Below are 15630 nucleotides of genomic sequence, written 5' to 3'. Positions count from 1 at the left end.
CGGATCCGGATCATGAGACTGAAATAATCAGAAGAATAAGAATGGGCTGGGGTGCGTTTGGCAGGCATTCTCAGATCATGAACAGCAGGTTGCCATTATCCCTCAAGAGAAAAGTTTATAACAGCTGTGTCTTACCAGTACCCACGTACAGGGCAGAAACCTGGATGCTTGCGAAAAGGGTTCTACTTAAATTGAGGACGACGCAACGAGCTATGGAAAGAAGAATGATAGGTGTAACGTTAAGGGATAAGAAGAGAGCAGATTGGGTGAGGGAACAAACGCGAGTTAATGATATCTTAGTTGAAATCAAGAAAAATAAATGGGCATGGGCAGGACACGTAATGAGGAGGGAAGATAACCGATGGTCATTAAGAGTTACGGAATGGATTCCAAGGGAAGGAAAGCGTAGTAGAGGGCGGCAGAAAGTTAGGTGGGCATGAGAATAAGAAGTTTGCAGGGACAACATGGCCACAATTAGTACATGACCGGGGTAGTTGGAGAAGTATGGGAGAGGCCTTTGCCCTGCAGTGGGCATAACCAGGCTGATGATGATGAATGTTGATTATGAGATGTCTTCAAGTGACAATGATAGCAACAAGGAGGCCATGTTGCCTGTGTAACACTAGTTGTCCTAATTAATTTGCTTAAGTCGTAATACAATAGAACCTCGTTCATACGTCTTGGAAAACAACACTAGAAAAAACATATCTAACCGGGAAAACATACAACCCGAACTAAGAATTTGACAGACTCAACTATTGTTGACATCTGTGTGATGTGAAGTGTCGCGCGTATCGTTTTGGCACAAGATGGCCCGATGCGTGTCGAGCTGGTGGCGCTCCAGTGGCACGAGACACGTTTTGTTTTCTCATAGCTTGGTGTTTTAAGAGGGCGATGGGAAACCAAAACGAAATTGAGCTGGTGGGCAATGCCGGGTACTACCGAAGTGAAACTTGATGCCCACATCGCGCCGCCTGCAGCAGGGTACGGCAGTGCGTTTGGATTGTAGCCAACTAAAAACGGGAAATACGCTACCAATGGCACTATGCACCATGCGCTGTGAAACAGATAGGTGAAGACGCTTATTGCAATAGGATGGGTGGTGATAGCTGTTAATGCCACGAGCGATGACCCCCGGAGAAGAGAGACCGACGAAAGGGGATTTGCTGGTACCGAAATGAGAAATTGAGTGCGCGCTGGCGCTTTCACGTGAGACGGGCAGATGAGAATTGCACTGAAGCTGCCGCGGTGGGCAGCTATATGCTGTTCTCGATTGCGCGTGTCTTGTGCATTTTCTTGTTTACACGAGATCTAGAAGCTGTAAAATGTATCATACGATCTGAAAAATCTTGCTTTTTGGGAACATGTGAACCGGTAAAAAATGAGCATTACTCTATTGAGTCATTTTTCGTGTTCTCGATAGTGAACGTTGGCGCTGGGAAAACGTACGTAACGGGAACATATCAACAAGGTACTACTGTATTTGTTTGAATTTCCAGATTAAAAAACTTCGTAATATGCTGAGCAACATATCCCAAATAAACAGCATGCCGGCTAATGTGTTACTTAAACATAAATTGAATTTGTTGTATCTTGGAAAGACCTCCAGCAAGCAGCAAGCGAAATTGCCCAATATGCCTGGAACCCAGAGGGCTAAGACTGAATACAATATAACCTCGTCAATACGATCGCATTTCGTTCGACTTTCCGGTGACAATGTTCTTGATTGCGAACACAGAAATTCGCCGAATACAGTTACGGTACTTTTTTTACCGATTACTACGTTCTCGGAAAACACAATCTTTCGGCACCAACGTTCGGTACATTGCCAAACTGCGATTGTATGATACATTTTTGGTTGCTAGATCCCATGTGAACAAGAAAAGGCATGAGGCACGCGTGATCGAGAGCGGTAGGCACCTGCTGTGCCAGCTTTTCAGCAGTACTCAGCTGCCCATATCATGTGGAAATGCCAACACGCACTCACTTTCCCCTCCCGGTACCAGCTAATCTCCTAGCGGGTCATCGCATTCACAGCTATCACCGCCAACCGAAGTGCGATAAACATCTTCATCTGTCTGTTTCACAGCGCGCGTGGTGTAGTGCCATTGGAAGCATATGCTGAATGCTTTTAATCGCCGATAACTCAACTTCACCGCCGTTAAGCCTTTCTCTGCTACAAGGAGGGCATGCTGGGCACTCTCGGGTTTCACTCTTGCAGCATCGTATTACAGCGTCCACCACCAGCTTGATTTCGTTTTGGTTTCCCGTTGCCGTCTTAAAGCTCCACAGCTATGTGATAGTAAAATAGGGTACATTGCATGGCCATCTCGTGCTGCCATTTTAGCTGAGTGGGCATGTCAGAATTTCCCGCCAATAGCTACCCAAAGAAGCTGTTCTTTAGTAACATTTGGTCGTTCCTGGTTAGTGCATTTATTTCTTGTATTTTTTTTTGCCCGTAACGTATGAACGAGGTTCTACTGTGTATCTTAGTCTCAAAATGGAGGCCTCAGCAGTAAATTTTTACTACTATAGGTCGTTCTATTGCCTCGCATCAAGCACTTCTCTCCTGTGGTTTGTTTCCTATAGAGCTGATCATTGACGTTACCTTCTCTTCATGTGTTCTCTTTTTATTTAATAGTCTTCTTTACCTTATTTTATTTTTTCCAGTAAGCATATTGTGTCCATGCTTATTCACTATTGAAATACTTGTCCAAAGGTAGGTGCATCAATCTGTATATTCCTGGCCGTTTCTGTCAAATCAAGGGCCAGCTGTCCCATCGAGCTGCTCGGCGTTGCAGTTTTTATGTGTGCGATACTTTTCTTTCTGTAGAAGGAAAATAAAGATTTATTTATTTATTAAATGATTGATTGATTGATGTTTGCTTGAGTATTAATTAGGTGTTCACTTTTTGAGAGCCCTATAGTGTATGTATGCTTCTCTTTGTCCTGTATTCGTGCACTACGAGTGTATGGCTTGTGCCTTCTCTCGCACATCACATTAAAGCGGGTTATGTTTCAGTCGACAGCTGGAAATGTGGCATCTTTGCCGTCATATTCATTGCTTATCGCGTAATTGACCTCTGTGTCATTTGGCTTTCCTGGTGTTCCTCACCTGTGCTGCCCTGCTGCACACGCAGGAACAGGCGCAGGCTGCCTGCTTCTCCCCCGATGGCAGCGTCCTGGTGCTCACCACACGGACGGGTCGGTGGAGCGTCATAGACTCGTCCACGCGGCAGCTCTACTCGATGCACAGCGACGGCACCGAGCCCATCGACGCCGTGGCATTCTCGCCAAGTGAGCATTTGAGTGGCTGGCTTTTCTGGAGAACTTGCTTGTCTGTCAGTTGAGCGTGCCCTGTGTAAAAGCGACAAATTGCAGGGAAAACACTATTGCATTGCATTAGGACCACGGTTTCTAATACACTAGAAGACACTCTCGCGTATGTTTAAAAAAAAGTAAAAAAGAAAAGGGGCATTGTCACACAGATGCAGTAACTTTTTTTTTTTTTTTCTTGTGCAAATGTAGTTTTCACTGGCAAAATTCTGGCTTATGCTTTACACTGACATTGTCTTCTCTTTTTCTTTTTTTTCTTACACATTCTATCTGAATGTACTACAGTTGGCTCCCGTTAATGAGACTTCGGTTAATTAGACATTTCGGTTAATTCAAATGCACCTGAAATACCCGGCAAAAAATGATCCATTGCTAAAAAGAAAGCTTGTTTAGTTTGAATCTGAAAGCATGTGACTTCGCTTAATTCGACTGCCACTGACCCCCCCCACTAGCACCCCCTGATGCATGTAGTGGTTATTAATAGTGTGAAAACAGAAGGAGTCCAGCACAAGCTGCTACTGCTTCCCTGGTGTGAAGCTGTTTTCTATTATTTCTTAGTGGCCAACGCTCCTTTCACTTCATGAAGCCAACACAAGTTCACTCTTGTATTTTGTCGTGTCACACCCCCTAGTTCAGCTGTCTTTGTCCGTACAGCATGGCATCACGTGGCAATTGCACAGCGCCGCATGCCACTATGCTGGTCATCTCCAGATGCTTGTTGAGTGTGTGTTGGATGCATGTTGAATGCTTCGAGAGCAAAACGCAAAAAAAAAAAGCAAAACATTAGAATACCTAAAACATTAAAGCAGAAAGATCTGAATTTGTTCGTTTTGTCACCGCCTGTTGATTCAACGAAATGTTACAGTCCCACAAGAGTCAAATTAACAGGAGTTGACTGTACTGGATTAGCCAATGCTAGTACCCAGTGATCCACACAAATAACTTAATTTTGCTTGTGTAAATTCTCAGAGAGATACGGGAAGTGTAGAAAAGGACGTTGACACGAGAAGCGTGATGTGATCGCTGCTTGAACGCGCGCTGCAGATGGCCAGCTCCTCGCCCTCGGCTCACGAGACAGCTTCATCTACGTGTACCAAGTCAGTGAAGAAGGCCGCAAGTACAATCGCATCAGCCGGTGTTCGGTGAGTCCCAGATCTCAACTGCCTCGATTTCTGTTGTGTGCTCGCAAGCCTTGCCTGGGTGGGCTTCCTGTCTGCTCGTGCCTTTCGGCCTGCGTGCTGCTGCTTACTCTTTGGCTGCCGTTCGCTGCTTTGCAGACTACTCGGATTTTTTTTTTATTGAGGGAATTTCTTGGGACTCAACGGTGCAGCCTAGACTATAATGACTTGGGTCGTCTCATGAACACTGTACAAAGCAGGGGAAGGAATGCATTGCGTTTAAGTGGACGGAAAAATAATGCATGCAGAACGGTTACTCTCTGTCTCACGTATTGCCTCAAACGTCTCTCAGCCTGCAATACTTTTGGTAAGCATTGACTCGGGCAATAAATATAGCTGGAGTGAAGCTATGAAAGTGCATTATGTCGTCCACTACTGCAGTTTGGCTAAATAATACTGTAGAGCGTAACAGCTAGCTTTTTCATTTGTCTAATTTACGAGCCACATCCTGCAGGCCGTGAACGGCGCATTTGAAGAGAGCAGAAATAAAATTCATTCGTCACTAACGATGGGCACTTAGTGCAGCACTGCTGCTTGGAAGTACTTTAAGTTACTTCTTTGCCACCTGTGTTATCAAGATGCATATTTAATCAAAGCTTAAATACCATATTCACAAAGTGCCATTTGTTTTAATTTTGTTTCCAGCTTTCTTGAAATCAGAACGTGACTGGTGCAGATGAAGTTTAGCATTGAAATGAATGAGTAGATGAATAAATGATGCAGTCAAACAGTGCAGTGCCAAATCTCTCCTGCCTAGGGGGTTGGGGAGAGAAAAAATAAAGATAAAAGCAAGAGTACCTGGGCAAACATTTTTGTGGGTTTGTTTCATTTCAGCACACAGCAACAAAGTCTGTACATTGCTGCTAAGTCGCTGCTGCTACAAGAGCAGCTTCTTTTGAAGCTTCTAACTCTGCCCACAAAGCAGCAGTTCATTAAAGTAAAATCATTTTCTCTCTTTGGTATAGAAATGAATAAGTGAGTAAATTCATAAGCTTAACATGGAAATGAATAAGTATAGCTGATGTTGCATCTAAGCAGCACACTGTAATACTTTGCTTGCATCATGACAAAAAAAAAAACAAAAAAGAACAATAATGTGAGCCTATGTTCACGCCAACTTGTTTCCTTCTTGTATGGTCATAAGCATCAGTCAATGAGATCTTCAGTTTCGGCTATATTATAAAACAACCATTCCTTGAAGCTCATAATTAAGCCTGCCAAGCACTGCTTTGATCAAATACGTACATTCTCTTTGTCTCTCTCTCTCTCTCTCTCTCGTAACCTCTGCCTGTTTTGCACTCTCGTAAGTTTGAGCCCGTTTGTTGTTGCGGTGGCATGGTTAAGTCTCTCTGCTCACCACCTGCTGTTTCTCTTCTCTTCCTGCCTTCTCTCTCTCTCTCTCTCCCCCGCTACAATCCGAATCGCAAAAAAAATCTTTTGCGTAACTCTCCCCCATCGGGTGTCATGTGACGCCCCTCGGTCGGGTCTAGAAGCCTCCTCCTCCACGGGACCAGGAGGCACCACGACGACCCCCTACCTCTCTATGGGTATGACTCACCACGTAACAACAAAAATTAAAACAAAAATGACTGCCACTGCACCATTTCATTCTCTTTCTGTCTTTCTTCTTTTGCTGCTTTCTTTTGCATTTCTTGTCATTTTTACCTCATCTCACATTTTTTCGTTGTTTTTTCTCATGCAATGTGGCTCACTGTGGGGAAACATGATCTAGACTCTCAAAATATTTCCTACTCTTTGCCCCAGAATAATTTTTACACTAGAGCACATTCTATTACTTTGCTATTTTTTTCTTTTTTTCAATAATGACCAGTGTAGCTTGCTTGCCTGTCACCAATGCTGCATATTCTGTATCTTGCTGCATAGTCTGTGTATTACTGTGTATTCTGCATATTGCATATGTGAGCACTGCTGTGCAAGGATTCTAAGGAAAATGAAGCCGACACAAAAATGATAGTGGATATCAATCTGCTAGAGATGTGTATCGCAGAACACGTAACATTTCTAAAGGAGTGTGTGTTCTGGCTTGCGGAAACAAGGTCGTTGACCTATGGAATTTATTCGGAAGCACGAGCCACCTAGATTTCCTATGCTTGGAAATATGTTTCAACTCGAAGAATGCTGCGTGGGACAGCACCAGAATTAGTACCGGTAGTTCAAAGCTACAGTTACGAGCTTGACTAGGCTTAGATTAGGCTGTACGGTTGGTGCAGTTATGTGAGAATGAAACACAGATGGGATGAAGCAACTAGAACACCTAATTACTTGAAACAGTGATGTGCGATTGTAGCCTAACTGGCGCTGAATGTCCTCTAGAACTCAAACCGCTTGCCTTGGGTAAAATGCATTAGTTGCCCATTACACACTCGTGAAGGTTGAAAGGAAAATGGGTCTGTTAGATTGCTTTCTCACATTTCATTCCGGTGTTGTAATGCAGCTGCCCAAGGAAGTTTCTGGAACACACAAGATGCAAGAAGACTGAATTTCCTGGCATACTTGGCACACAGCCTGTGTACAATTCAGATACAGTGAAACCTCGTTAAACTGTAGTTGGCCAGAGCTCGGAAAGAGAATGTACTAAACAATAGTACAGCTTAACAGAATTACCATGAGCTCACCCACTTACCTGTCAAAAATGGAACTCGGAAAGAGTGCGATGAGAGGTGAAAAACATGCAGTGTTTATTTACTTCGCGCGACAAAACGTGTTACTTTCGTTTAATGCCGTGGCGGCCTAGTAGCGGTGACAGCGGCCTCAAACTTACTGAAGCTGCGAGCCAGCTTTTCAGCCAGTCCTCTCTTCTCGGCAAACACTCGCATGGCAGATTCCTCGTTGGCGTTGCATATTCTCCGTACACAGGTGCGTTAGCATTGCAGAAGTCGCTGGGCACTTTTTCATTGTGGGGTGCTGTTCTCCTCGCAACGATTGCATTCATGAGGCTGACGTAACGCGCAACTTCTGCCACTGTCGGGCCTGAATTGCCTGTGCTGCCACTTTCCGTGCCATCCTTATCACTGTCGCTAGTCGACAGTTCGGCAACAACAGAGGCAACGATGTTGAAAAGTCGAACCTCGTAGCTAATATCTCTTCGCGGTCGGAGCAGCGCTGCCGAGCAACTTCTTCGCATTCCAAATGCCACACACCGTAATCAACAGTAAACCCATGTCGCGTGCCAGCGCCGACTTCTTCGTGTCACATTCGATAGCACGAACGATGTGTATAATGTTTCTTCCATGCTGAGCACTCTGCATCTTTTTTTTTATCCGAGATTCGGCATGACGCGAGCCCTCGCTTGCACGACACCACAATGCTCTCTTGCTCTCTGGCATGGCGCCGAAATGATGTTGATGTTGATGTGGCTTCACACGCAAACGCGCAGGGTGCTTGGAGGCCGTTGTTCAGATCTCTGAGGCTTGTTGTTCTTCCGGGCCGCCCGATGGAGACGACGCACCGCTGTGTTTGCACAACGAAAAGTGGAAACACTATGTGTTAACCGATACGTATGCAATAAGCTGGTACGGTTTATGCAGATACAAAACACATTATGTTCAATGGCCGCTGAGTCGGGGATTTGACTTTACTACTTTTAAAACGAAACTACTGTTTAAGCAGGTACGGTTTAAGGAGGTTTTACTGTACACACTGTGTAAATTGCTTTCACTGATGACTGCACACACGAGCTTGTTGAAGCAAAATGGCAAGGCAGTAAAGTTCATCGAATGCTTAAAAGGCTGTGCGGTAGAACACAAGAACAAGAAGCACAGTGGGTGTTACAAAAGCAAGAATAGGAGCAGCATGTACTAGAAATGTGCCATAGCAGAGTAGTTATGTTGCCTGTTTTGTGCTTTGTCATTGTGCTGTATGACGCCGATTTTATCAGTGTTAGCTGTGTGCCGTGATGTGTCTCTGAAAGCTTAATGTCTAGCGGTGTCTGAATATGTGAAACATTGAACACAAGTGGAGTAGTCGTTGCTATTCTACCTGTATTTGATGCGAGAATTTGTTAATTGATATGGTCAAACATTCATTTATGCTTGTATTTGAGGGGTAACGGCACTTATTAGAGCTTTGAGGGAGACGGAATGGTGAAGGTAAACGCTGTTCCGATGGTTTCTGCTGCAGAAGAGAGGGTTGTTGCACTGAGGCACCGGTTTCTGAGTGAACACACAAGGCAGAAAATTAATTGTGCCCAATAATTTCTAGTCATTTAGTAAGAATGCACTGCTTTTAGGCAGCCTATATACAAATATGTTGTCTCAATTTAGACAACAAAACAATTTATAATTTGGCCAGTCTCACCATGTTTTGCATCCCTGCATCCCTTTAAAACGTACTATAACACTGTGGTACTACTGCGCCTCTCTCAATGAACACAATGCACTATGTGCATTTTCCCTTGTTTCATTACAGTCATTGTCATGTTGCATGGGAATACACTAATCGCTTTTTCTTTACAAGTGCCACAGATGATTGGACATCCAATTGTGAACATAATTACCTCCATATGTTGAATAATTCAACTAAGCCTTTTTTTTTTACTAGGTGGACTACTTCACAAAGACCTCATATTTCAGTTTGTTTAGAAAATATTCGATATTCAGTTTGATATTCCGAAGTATATATTCTACTGCAATCCTACTAAATTTGATTAGAAAATTCAATTATTTGAACACCCATATCACTTTTCAAAAGCAGTGCATCTTGTTTGTGGCGTATGTCTTAAAAATGTTGTGAGCCACTGTGCCTCTGTGCCTCTGCTTCCTGTTCCGCAAGCACAAGACTGTTTTCTTCAAGTGGTGATAGCTGTTTTTCTGTGTCACCCAGATTTCTTTAAAGTATATACAGACTTCTTTATGGTAGCTTGTGGTAGATAATGTCGTTCCACTACTTATGTTGAATTCCAATGGTAGATCGCGAGCGCTCGGCCGGATCACGAACGAAGCGCGTCGCTCCGACTGAGATCACTCTCATCTGCTCTCACCATATCTGCGAAGGGAATGCGTGCGCTCCCGCGGGGGCACTTAGTACAGGAAAACCAAGTGAGAGGGCGCTAGAATAGAGAGAGGAACAAGCGCTTGGAAGCGCAACCCACCACCCCATTTCACTGTCCGTGTCAGAAGAATCATCACTCGACTTGGAAATTGTACTGTCTGAGTCGGAGCTGTCTAGGAGCGCGAACAAAATCGCACGGCGCGAAGCGGCGTCCACGTTTCCCATGTCGTCCATAGCTGCCCGCGACCGGAAACAGGCGACCGTGACAGGAAGCAGAGGCGGGTGAAGGAAATACGTCACGAGGACTTCCGGTCAAATCTGCCGATTTCGGCGGAGCAAATATTTTTGCTCCACGGAGCAATCCGGGATCAGCGGCTGGTCCCAATCTGCCATTGGAACACACAGCTCACGCTCCCATTCTGCCATTGGAATAGGATTGCTCCATACAGAGCAGAAAAACTTGATCTGGATCTGCCATTGGAATTCAACATTAATCGGGGTTACCCGGATACACAAGCGCCATTTGCACACCCAATAACAACAATTTGAGTTAAAATTGCACTAACTAACATATTGTTCACTTGTGAGCTCACTTACATTTGCAGCTTGCTTTTAATGAAGCCACATCCATTTAACATAAGCCTCGACACTGTCGCCTGTTTCCTGATACAGTATCCCCAAAATGTGCTGCCGAAGCACATGATATTTTCAGAAAGGCTCGCTCATACTCCATGGAACAAATAAGTAGAACAGCATTATTGTGTCTCACCATTTGACTTGAGGAGCTTTTATTTTATCGCATGACGGTATTTCGTCAATTGACTATGTTTTAAATTCTGCACCATAAATGTATAAACGTACAAGTGATTTGAACTGGGGACATACCAAGGTTCTGCAGTACTATTAGTAGCAGTAGAAGCATTTGCTTGTGATTCATCATCATCATCATCATCATCAGCCTGATTACGCCCACTGCAGGGCAAAGGCCTCTCCCATACTTCTCCAACTACCCCGGTCATGTACTAATTGTGGCCATGTTGACCCTCCAAACTTCCTAATCTCATCTGCCCACCTAACTTTCTGTCGCCCCCTGCTACGCTTCCCTTCCTTCGGAATCCAGTCCGTAACTCTTAATGACCATCGGTTATCTTCCCTCCTCATTACATGTCCTGCCCATGCCCATTTCTTTTTCTTGATTTCAACTAAGATGTCATTAACGCGCGTTTGTTCCCTCACCCAATCTGCTCTTTTCTTATCCCTTAACGTTACACCTATCATTTTTCTTTCCATAGCTCGTTGCGTCGTCCTCAATTTAAGTAGAACCCTTTTCGTAAGCCTCCAGGTTTCTGCCCCGTACGTGAGTACTGGTAAGACACAGCTGTTATACACTTTTCTCTTGAGGGATAATGGCAACCTGCTGTTCATGATCTGCGAATGCCTGCCAAACGCACCCCAGCCCATTCTTATTCTTCTGATTATTTCACTCTCATGATCTGGATCAGCAGTCACTACCTGTCCTAAGTAGATGTATTCTCTTACCACTTCCAGTGCCTCGCTACCTATCGTAAACTGCTGTTCCCTTCCGAGACTGTTAAACATTACTTTAGTTTTCTGCAGATTCATTTTTAGTCCCACCCTTCTGCTCTGCCTCTCCAGATCAGTGAGCATGCATTGCAGTTGGTCCCCTGAGTTACTAAGCAAGGCAATATCATCAGCGAAGCGCAAGTTACTAAGGTATTCTCCATTTACTCTTATCCCCAATTCTTCCCAATCCAGGTCTCTGAATACCTCCTGTAAACACGCTGTGAATAGCATTGGAGAGATCGTATCTCCCTGCCTGACGCCTTTCTTTATTGGGATTTTGTTGCTTTCTTTATGGAGGAGTACAGTGGCTGTGGAGCCGCTATAGATATCTTTCAGTATTTTTACATACGGTTCGTCTACACCCTGATTCCGCAATGCCTCCATGACTGCTGAGGTTTCGACTGAATCAAACGCTTTCTCGTAATCAATGAAAGCTATATATAATGGTTGGTTATATTCCGCACATTTCTCTATCACCTGATTGATAGTGTGAATATGATCTATTGTTGAGTAGCCTTTACGGAATCCTGCCTGGTCCTTTGGTTGACGGAAGTCTAAGGTGTTCCGGATTCTATTTGCAATTACCTTAGTAAATACTTTGTAGGCAACGGACAGTAAGCTGATCGGTCTATAATTTTTCAAGTCTTTGGCGTCGCCTTTCTTATGGATTAGGATTATGTTAGCGTTCTTCCAAGATTCCGGTACGCTCGAGGTCTTGAGGCATTGCGTATAGAGGCTGGCCAGTTTTTCTAGAACAATCTGCCCACCATCCTTCAGCAAATCTGCTGTTACCTGATCCTCCCCAGCTGCCTTCCCCCTTTGCATAGCTCCCAAGGCTTTCTTTACTTCTTCCGGCGTTACTTCTGGGATATCGAATTCCTCTAGATTATTCTCTCTTCCATTATCATCGTGGGTGCCACTCGTACTGTATAAATCTCTATAGAACTCCTCAGCCACTTGAACTATCTCATCCATATTAGTAATGATATTGCCGGCTTTGTCTCTTAGCGCATACATCTGATTCTTGCCAATTCCTAGTTTCTTCTTCACTGCTTTTAGGCTTCCTCCGTTCCTGAGAGCTTGTTCAATTCTATCCATGTTATGCTTCCTTATGTCAGCTGTCTTACGCTTGTTGATTAACTTCGAAAGTTCTGCCAGTTCTATTCTAGCTGTAGGGTTAGAGGCTTTCATACATTGGCGTTTCTTGATCAGATCTTTCGTCTCCTGCGATAGCTTACTGGTATCCTGTCTAACGGAGTTACCACCGACTTCTATTGCACACTCCTTAATGATGCCCACAAGATTGTCGTTCATTGCTTCAACACTAAGATCCTCTTCGTGGCTTAAAGCCGAATACCTGTTCTGTAGCTTGATCTGGAATTCCTCTATTTTCCCTCTTAGCGCTAACTCATTGATCGGCTTCTTATGTACCAGTTTCCTCCGTTCCCTCCTCAGGTCTAGGCTAATTCGAGTTCTTACCATCCTGTGGTCACTGCAGCGCACCTTACCGAGCACGTCCACATCTTGTATGATGCCAGGGTTAGCGCAGAGTATGAAATCTATTTCATTTCTAGTCTCGCCGTTCGGGCTCCTCCATGTCCACTTTCGGTTATTCCGCTTGCGGAAGAAGGTATTCATTATCCTCATATTATTCTGTTCTGCAAACTCTACTAATACCTCCCCCCTGCTATTCCTAGTGCCTATGCCATATTCCCCCACTGCCTTGTCTCCAGCATGCTTCTTGCCTACCTTGGCATTGAAATCGCCCATCAGTATAGTGTATTTTGTTTTCACTCTACCCATCGCCGATTCCACGTCTTCGTAGAAGCTTTCGACTTCCTGGTCATCATGACTGGATGTAGGGGCGTAGACCTGTACAACCTTCATTTTGTACCTCTTATTAAGTTTCACAACAAGACATGCCACCCTCTCGTTAATGCTATAGAATTCCTGTATGTTACCAGCTATATTCTTATTAATCTGGAATCCAACTCCTAGTTCTCGTCTCTCCGCTAAGCCCCGGTAGCACAGGACGTGCCCGCTCCTTAACACTGTATATGCTTCTTTTGGCCTCCTAACTTCACTGAGCCCTATTATATCCCATTTACTGCCCTCTAATTCTTCCAATAGCACTGCTAGACTCGCCTCACTAGATAATGTTCTTGCGTTAAACGTTGCCAGGTTCATATTCCAATGGCGGCCTGTCCGGAGCCAGGGATTCTTAGCACCCTCTGCAGCGTCGCAGGTCTGACCGCCGCCGTGGTCAGTTGCTTCGCAGCTGCTGGGGACTGAGGGCCGGGGTTTGATTGTTGTGTTCATATAGGAGGTTGTGGCCAAGTACTGCACCAGGGTGGCCAATCCTGCTCTGGTGAGGGAGTGTGTTACCGGTTCTGGTCACCGGCACCAGGCCACATTCCAGGCCTGTTTATGCAATTTTATCAACACGCGGATTTTTTTTTTTTTTTTTTTTTTTTTAATCCGGTGGAAAATTGCGCGGCACCGGGATTCGAACCACGGACCTCTTGCACGCGAGGCGGGTGTTCTACCTCTACGCCACCGCTGACCGCCCCTAAGCTTCATATTTTTCATATTTATATTCATAAGCTTCATATTTTTGGTTTATTTCATCTGAATGCTGAGTTAGCATCATACTTTTTTGTGTGTGTTTTCTGATATTGTATTATAGTTGCTTCTGTTAATTCAGCCTCTGCGTGACAGACAAGATAAGCTGGACTTATTCTATTTTTGAAGCATGGCCATCTGAAAGGATTTTTGGTCATGGTTGAATCAAAACGTAGGTGAAATTGAGCAGGGTTAAAGTTTGACATGGTTGAATTAAAGTGAAGTTTGAACCTTCCGTGTCAAACTTACCGAAGCTGTTCAACTGTGTGTGCCAGCTGATCATCGATCCTGTGGATTTTGCCCTAATGTGTTTTTGATGTTTTCCGACGACAGGGCCACTCGAGCTTTGTCATCCACCTGGACTGGGCAGTTGACAGCACGTACCTGCGTTCATGTTCTGGCGATTATGAGATCCTCTACTGTGAGTGTGTCTCAAGAGAAAAGTACTTCTTGCACAGTGTACCATGTTTACATTATTTTAACTTGCCTCTAACCTAACGTGCACCCATTTTTTCGGGTTTAAAGCAACGAACTAAAGGTGCACCTGAATGTAACATGCCACTGAATTATAAAAGAAAATACAGTAGATTCTCGTTAATACATTCTCGTTACGTACGTTTTCCCGGCGCCAATGTTCGCAATCGAGAACAAAAAGAAATGACACAGTAGAGTTACGCTCATATTTTGCCGGTTCACACGTTTCCGGAAACAAAAATTTTTTGCCACCAACGTTCAGTACATTGTCAAACTGCGATCGTAATAAAATGCGCGACGCGCACGCGATCGAAGACAGTATATGGCTGCCCGCCACGGCAGCTTTACCGCAATACTGGCCCGCCCGTCTCACATGAAAATGCCAATGCACACTCACTTTCTCATTTCCGTACCAGCTACATAATCTTTTCCGGGGTCATCGCAAGCTGCATTCACAGCTATCACCGCCAAGCCTATTGCGATAAGCATCTTCGCCTATCTGTTTTACAGGATGTGGTGCTGTCGGAAGCGTAGCGCACGCTTTTAATAGGTGATAACTGAAACGCGCTGCCATTCCCTGCTGCAGGCGGCGCGATGTTGACAGCATGTTTCGCTTCGGCGGCATCCAGTGTCGCCCATCAGCTTGATTTCATTTTGGTTTCCCGCCGCCCTCTTAAAACACCACGAAATAGGAAAACAACAAAACGTGTCTTGGGGTGCTGGAGCACCACCAGCTCGACGTGCGTCGTCGTCTCGTCGTCTCGTGCCGCAACGATCTGCGTGACACCACTCATTAAGTAGATGTCAAGAACAGTTGAGTCTGTTAAATTTAAGTTAGTTCAGATTGTACATTTTTCTGGTTGGTACGTTCTTCTCACAGTTTTTTCCCATAACGTATGAACAAGGTTGTTCGCAGTTAGAAAAAAAAACAAGATGTGCAAAATTTACCTTCACAGAAGAGACATTTCTTAAAATGAGCTTTCATAATGAAAGCAGCACATCGTCATCGCTTCATTGGCCTTAGATATTGGTGCCGGCATACGGGGACGGTATTCTCAAGCAATCACTTTTAGCGATACTGCTGTCACTTTTGCAAGGCTCTGCATGTGACTTGTGGAAGTATGTGGCTGACAGCGCTCCTGGTAGGAGTGCTACTTTGCAGTACTACTTTGCGAGTAGTTGTGAGTGCAGTGAGTGTCGTGTATTCTTGTGTGTCTCCGCCTTGTCCTGGTCAGATGCGCTGCTTCAGCAACACGGTATGAGAATTATTCACCAACTCACCCAACTTTGCGCATTACTGAGCAGAAGTGCTGACGGTCGTATACGCCCATGCATCCAGCGCCGAGTCGTACAAAATCTTGCGAAGGTGATAGTATCTCTAAAAGTTATTGGCAGAGACTACTGCCCTAGATTGTAGTCAAGCACA

General features: G+C 44.6%; 1 protein-coding gene across 10 annotated transcripts in view; it reads left to right on the top strand.

Moving 5' to 3' along the window:
* LOC126534122 (echinoderm microtubule-associated protein-like 2) overlaps window positions 1-15630 on the top strand; it is a 243654-nt gene that overhangs the window by 215449 nt on the left and 12575 nt on the right. For all 10 annotated transcript variants that reach the window (XM_055072681.2, XM_055072682.1, XM_050181351.2 and 7 more), the window contains 3 exons: window positions 3141-3297; window positions 4381-4478; window positions 14064-14151. In XM_055072681.2, coding sequence (XP_054928656.1) covers window positions 3141-3297; window positions 4381-4478; window positions 14064-14151 — 343 coding nt within the window. The remainder of the gene's footprint in view (window positions 1-3140; window positions 3298-4380; window positions 4479-14063; window positions 14152-15630) is intronic.

Source organism: Dermacentor andersoni, chromosome 7 (genome assembly GCF_023375885.2).
Source record: "Dermacentor andersoni chromosome 7, qqDerAnde1_hic_scaffold, whole genome shotgun sequence".
NCBI lineage: Eukaryota > Metazoa > Arthropoda > Arachnida > Ixodida > Ixodidae > Dermacentor > Dermacentor andersoni.
The sequence above is the reverse complement of the archived record's forward strand: the minus strand, read 5'-3'. Positions and strand labels throughout refer to the sequence as shown.